Raw genomic sequence first — 6,695 nt, 5'->3', positions numbered from 1 at the left:
AAAAAAAGACAAGTAATACAGTTAAAACGGGCAAACAACAGCCTACATTTCTCCAAGGAAGATATCCAAATGGTCAATAAGAATGTGAAAATATTCACATTATCCTTCGTCATGAGCGAAATTCAAATCAAAACCACAATGAGATACCACTTCACATCCACTAGGATTTTCATAATCAGAGTCAGAAAATAAAAAGTGTTAGAGAAGATATGGAGAAATCGAAACCCTCATACACTGCTGATAGGAATGTAAATGGTGCAGCCACTGTGAAAAGCAGCCTGACACTTCCTCAAAGGATCCAACATAGAGGTACCATAGGACTAAGGAATCCCACTCCTAGGTTTCAACTCAAAAGAGTTCAAAGAAGCGCATGTTCAAACAAAAACTTGTACACAAATATTCATAACAGCACTATTCAGAATAGCCAAAAGTTAGAAACAACCCAAATGTCCAGAATCCTGATGACTGGATAAAGAAAATGTTTATCCATACAATAGAATATTACTCAACCATGAAAAGGAATAAAGTCCTGATTCATGCTACCAGGTGGATAAACTCTGAAAACATCACCATCAGTGAGAGAAGCCAGACACAAAAGGCCACATATTGTATTATTCCAATTTTATCAAATGTCCAGAATGGGGAGATGTATAGAGACAGAAAGTAGATTAGTGCTTGCCTAGAACGGAAAAATGATGTTGGCTAAAAGATAGGAGCTTCTTTTTGAGTGATTACAATATTTTAGATTTGTGGTGACGGCTGCACAACTCTATGACTGTACTAAAATTATTAAATTGACCCTAGCCAGTTTGGCTCAGTGGATAGAGCGTCGGCCTTCGGACTGAAGGGTCCTGGGTTCGATTCCACCCAAGGGCATATACCCAGGTATCAGGCTCAATCCCCAGTAGGGGGTGTGCAGGAGGCAGCCAATCAATGATTCTCTCTCATCATTGATGTTTTTCTCTCTCTCTCTCCCTCTCTCTTCCTCTCTGAAATCAATAAAGATATATTTTTAAAATTAAATTAATAAATTGAACACTTTGAGTGAGTGAATTATATGACATGTGAATTATATATCAATAAAACTGTGGGGGGGTTTTAAACAAAAAATGAGTAAAGCAATTATAAAAGATTATATAGAAAAAATACACTTGATATGAAGAGGCAATTCCCAGAATAAGAAATACAAATGGCCAATGCACAAGACATGGTGTTGACCTCATTAGTAGGCAGAGAAATGTAAAATAAAGCAGAGACACTTTTTAATTTAACTACAGCAGATTGGCAAGAATCATGAGAGAATATAACATACCATGCTTGAAATGATGGAAACAAATGGTCTTTTCACAAATTGCTGACTAGGATTTAAATTGGTCAATATTTCTGCAAACTGCATGTAATGCCCATATCCACTACATTTAAAATACTCATCTCCATCGACTTCCTAAGCCATGTTGTAAGACTCTCTCTAATGGAAATAATGTATGTGTGACTGTATTTAGGAGCATTTGTAATGGCAAAATGAAGATTAGTTGGAAATGGAGAGATATCTGTGATTTTTTTTGTTAATTTCAAAAAGCGAGTGTCAGGTCTATTTTAATCCAATTTTTGTAAAATCAAAAAGCAATAAATGTACTAGTATATGTGTATACACATATTTTGGGGGGTTTTTAATATATTTTTCCTGCCCGCCCCACACTGGGGATCGAGCCTGCAACCCTGGCATGCGCCGTTGGCCGGAATCGAACCCAGGACCCTTCAGTCCACAGACCGATGCTCTATCCACTGAGCCATATCAGCTAGGGCCACATGTTTTATTATATATGTATACATGTGCTTATGTATACATATATATTTTCAAGGAAATCCATGTGGAAGAATATATATGTCAAGCTGTTAATGTCTTGGGGAGGGAGGGGCGCAGATAATTACGCACTTTTATTCTTGTGTACATTTTTGTATTGCTTCCTAGTTTTAAGAAAAGGTACAAATTTTGCAATTTGACAGGTAACATTTTAAATTAAGAACGGAGCGGGGGGGCGGGGGTGGAGGAACTAGAGAAGGGAACCAGCGGCGTGGGGCCATTTCTGTGTGCGCTCCTTTTACAGACAGTGCGGCGGCTCCAGGCGTCGCGTCTATGCGGGGGATTACAGTAACCCGGTTGTCAGTGATGAGTCAGAGTGCGTGGTGCTGATGCTGCTGCCATTTCATCACCTCTGCGAGCGCAGCATCCATCCCTCCGCTCTCCCAGCGCCTGGGCCTACCTCGCCTCGGGCTCCCAGTCAAGCGATGTGCTCGCAGCCGATCTAGATCCGGACCGAGCCGCACTCTCCGAGGGGGGGTGGACCTCGGCGGGACGCCCCCTCTCGCCGCTCAGGGCCAGGGATACGGAGACCTGCCGAGCCCAGCCATGGAGGCCATCTGGCTGTACCAGTTCCGGCTCATTGTCATCGGGGATTCCACGGTGGGCAAGTCCTGTCTGATCCGCCGCTTCACCGAGGGCCGCTTTGCCCAGGTTTCAGACCCCACCGTGGGCGTGGATTTCTTCTCCCGTCTGGTGGAGATCGAGCCCGGAAAACGCATCAAGCTCCAGATCTGGGATACCGCGGGTCAAGAGAGGTTCAGGTGGGAGCGCAGCCGGGGCCCGCGAGCAGTGGGAGGGTCTTCGGAGCTTGCAAAGCCCCTGGGGATAGAGGACTTCCTGGTCCTGGTCGCGCCCGCCCGCCCCGGAGAGAGATCCCGAAGGTCTGGGGGCTTCTGATGAAGCCCACCTCCAGCTAGCTGGGAGCGCCCTGCAGGGACAGAAGCGCCCTGACGGGGAAGGCCGGTCAATAATACGTATTGCTTGCACAGCAACTCTCCCAACCTGCCCCTGGGTGGCTAACAAAACAGTTGGAATTGATCACTGTCATTCATCAATCTCAGTCCTTATGCTACATACTTTTTAAAATGTTCCCAGGTCATCCCAACATGGATAGGCAGGTATATACAGATGGTCCTGAGACAGGCATAGGCACAGATATCGATGTATTGTGTTCCATATATAGATACAGATATATACATCTATGCCTTATATGTACGTCCATATGACAGATGCTGAATGATTGATTCCCTCTTGCAACCAGCACACATTCAGTGATCATCCACTCCATGCCAGATTCAGGCTTGTTTCTGAGGAAACTTACACAAGGGGATGCCATGTAAACAAAACAGACACAGGCCCTTCCCTCTCAGAACCTCTGTGCTCACATGGGGGAGGGGAGGGGGACAGACAATCAGCAATTACACAACAGAGAATCTTGTTGATATTTGTATGCTCGCTCCCTACTAGTACTCGTAGCACATAGTGAGCAATCAATGAACAGGTTGGATTTTCTCCCACAACCCTTTGTTTTTCCTTTGGAGCGTGTCTCATTTGCAATTACAGAGGGAGGGAAGGCTACCTGCAGGAGATGAGGCTTGATGAGTAGGACAGAAAAAAAGCCCAGGGAGAGGAAACAGCGTGTATAATTATAGACAGAAGTGGCAGAGAGCAATGTACACAGAAAACTTTGAGAGAGCAACTTGGGCTAAAGTCACATAGAGCATCACCCATGTTTCTGATCATTTATTCATTTATCTATTGAACACCAGTTCAGCATAGAACACACTGGTTAGGTAGTTGAAGAGCGGATAGGGAGAAGAGATAACTACAAACTTAAGTTGTCTCCAACTCCCCACTTTCACAAACAACACTGGCAAACACCCTGTACAGGTTCACTTTGAACTTGAGAATGCATTTCTCATAAGTAAAGAAAGGTGTCTTCTTATATTTGTGGGAACATCTGTATGAAGAGCCTTTTTCTACCCACTGCTTATTGGTATTGGGTGATACTGATTTGTAAAGGTTCTTTTTAGATTAGGAATATGTATCCTTTTCTATCACGGACATAGTAAAATATTTGCCCAGTTTGTCATTTGCCTTCGAACTTTGTTCAAGAAAATGTTTTGATGTACAGGTTTTAATTTTTATGCATTCTTATGTTGTGCTTAGATAGGGCTTTGTTACTTTCTAAGTACTAGTGTAATGATGGATTTTAGAGTTTTGAAGGGATCTACAGCTTGCTTATTGATTTCTTGAGCCAAGCTGTTCACAAATCAAAACCTTTGATCATTGCATCCATGAGTCTTCAAACACAAGGGAATTAGAACTGTTTTCATTCCCTAGGGTTGATTTGCCTGGTGCTAGAGACTTGATCTCATTTGTAAGGTTGGCTCTTGCCATCATCTAGTTTGGACTTTAATCCTCTGGACAATGTTCTGTTACCATTGGGCCATTTGCCCTAAGCCTTAAGTGGCAAAAATGAATCGCTCATTTTTGTCTTCTTCATCCAAGAAGACAGAAAACCTAAAAATAGACGTAGATCAAAAAGCACAATAGTCTACAGCAAGGGTGGGGAATGTCTGGCCCACGGGCCGTATAACGCCCACGAAATCATTTGGTCTGGCCCTGCCAAGGCATTAGGGATGAGTTAATTAAATATTTGACCAAATACAGCAGGCTAATTTTGAAGTTGATAATTTTGTATGGCCCGCCAATGATGTTATAAATATCCAAATGGCCCTTGGCAGAAAAAAGGTTCCCCACCCCTGGTCTAAAGCAAGTCATAGAAGCAAATAATCTATAGCCTCTAATAAGCTCTAAAATGCTCTAAGCAAAGTAGTATAATGTATATTGATAATGAAGCTCCTCTAATCAAGCAGTTTAAAAGATGCGGTTTCTTTTGTTTAAGAAGTACAGCAAATGTATTCTAATTGCAATGCTTTAAATAAATCATGTCATTTTAAAGGGAAGCTTTGGCTATTTAGGTGGTTTTTCCCAACTGGTGCCTCCTTATTCAGCCTCTGAAATGTGCCAGGAAACATGGCTGATAGGCACTTTGCTTGAGCCCTCTACAGACGGTCTCTCTCTTTCCAATTCCCAACGGCCTGGAAAATAAAAACAAAGTTGTGTTTCTCCTCACAGAAGAGACTGAAGATCCCTGTTAGATTGAACTAATAATAATAATAACAACAACAACAATAATAGAAGGGCCCTAGCCCTTCAGTTGATAGAGCATCGGCCTTCGGACTGAAAGGTCCCAGGTTTGATTCTGGTCAAGGGCCTCTCTGAAATCAATAAAATTATATTTTAATAATAATAATAATAATAATAGGAAGACAAATGTGGTCATGATAAATGGGGAGAGAATTGCAATATACCTTTATACTTATGAGCATTTTTCTGTCAACTACCATAAATTTATTTTTTTAAACCCTCACCCAAGTATATTTTTCAATTAATTTTTTTTTAGAGAGACAGGGAGGGGAGAGAGAGAGAGAGAGAGAGAGAGAGAGACATTGATGTGAGTGAGACACAGCGATTGGTTGCCTCTCGCAAGTGTCCCAACTGGGGCTGGCCCTTGCAACTCAGGTTGCATCAGCCCATGGACTGAAGGGTTCTGGATTTGATTCTGGTCAAGGGCATGTACCTCAGCTGCAGGCTCAATAGCCATCCCTGATCTATACAGGTGTGGGAGGCAACCAATCGATGCATCACTCTCACATCGATGTTTCTCTCTGTGTGTCTCTCCCCCTCACTTCCACTCTCTCTAAAAATCAATGGAAAAATATCCTCAGGTGAGGATTATCAACAACAAAAATATAAAAGAAATACAGGATTTGGGGCGTGGCCTTTATTCTTTACTGTTTTCTTTTGTTTTAGATCCATCACTCGAGCCTACTACAGGAACTCAGTAGGTGGTCTTCTCTTATTTGACATTACCAACCGCAGGTCCTTCCAGAATGTCCATGAGTGGTTAGAAGAGACCAAAGTACACGTTCAGCCCTACCAAATTGTATTTGTTCTGGTGGGTCACAAGTGTGACCTGGATACACAGAGGCAAGTGACTCGCCATGAAGCAGAGAAACTGGCTGCTGCGTACGGCATGAAGTACATTGAAACGTCAGCCCGAGATGCCATTAATGTGGAGAAAGCCTTCACAGACCTGACGAAAGACATATATGAGCTGGTTAAAAGGGGGGATATCTCAATCCAGGAGGGCTGGGAAGGGGTCAAGAGTGGATTTGTACCAAATGTGGTTCACTCTTCAGAAGAGGTTGTCAAATCAGAGAGGAGATGTTTGTGCTAGTCAGGCCTTTTTATTTCCAAAACATGCTCTCCCATCTGAACTTCAAAGTGGCTGAAATGAATAGAATCCTTGTGTGACTGAAGAGAACTCAACCTTCCTTTTGGATACCAAGTGAGCCTCCTTCCCAAGGGGCACTCTGACAGGTTGTAGGCAGGGGGGTGGGGGAGCTTGAGTGCTGTGACTGGGGGACTAAATTACTGCCATGGGCCAGGCACTGTTTTGTGGCCCATGCTGGGCAGTGGCTGCTCCATGTGCCCTTTTTGGACCACATGTCAAGAGCCTGAGGTTTGGGGAGCCAGGCCCCAGAAAAATACACCCACAGACAACTCTTTCTTGGTATTTCAGCTCATTCATAGGTCATGAACAAAAAGACATTATGTAAGGAGGGGGTGGGGAATATATCATTGGGAACAATTAGCAAATTTTTTTAAAAGACTGAGATCATCTTATTCCATGCGATTATCCTATACCAAGTGTGTGTGCTGGGTTTGGTTTGGTTAAAAAATACTGATTATTCATTCCCAG

The 6,695-nt window shown here is 43.1% G+C and overlaps 1 protein-coding gene across 1 annotated transcript; it reads left to right on the top strand.

Moving 5' to 3' along the window:
- Nucleotides 1–2,099: 2,099 nt before the first annotated feature.
- On the top strand, nt 2,100–6,245 carry RAB39B (RAB39B, member RAS oncogene family). Its single transcript, XM_006773701.1, has 2 exons — nt 2,100–2,625; nt 5,744–6,245. Exons 1-2 carry the CDS (start codon nt 2,411–2,413, stop codon nt 6,168–6,170), a joined length of 642 nt encoding a protein of 213 aa, XP_006773764.1. The 5' UTR covers nt 2,100–2,410; the 3' UTR covers nt 6,171–6,245.
- The last annotated feature ends 450 nt before the right edge of the window (nt 6,246–6,695 follow it).

The sequence above is a fragment of the Myotis davidii genome, unplaced genomic scaffold, assembly GCF_000327345.1.
Source record: "Myotis davidii unplaced genomic scaffold, ASM32734v1 scaffold546, whole genome shotgun sequence".
Classification (NCBI taxonomy): Eukaryota; Metazoa; Chordata; class Mammalia; order Chiroptera; family Vespertilionidae; genus Myotis; species Myotis davidii.
The sequence above is the reverse complement of the archived record's forward strand: the minus strand, read 5'-3'. Positions and strand labels throughout refer to the sequence as shown.

Excerpts from the sequence above, each read along its gene's own strand:
- RAB39B (XM_006773701.1), top strand. The coding sequence starts at position 2,411 with ATGGAGGCCATCTGGCTGTACCAGTTCCGGCTCATTGTCATCGGGGAT. Across the intron at positions 2,626-5,743 it reads GCGGGTCAAGAGAGGTTCAG|ATCCATCACTCGAGCCTACT; the intron begins GTGGGAGCGCAG and ends CTTTTGTTTTAG.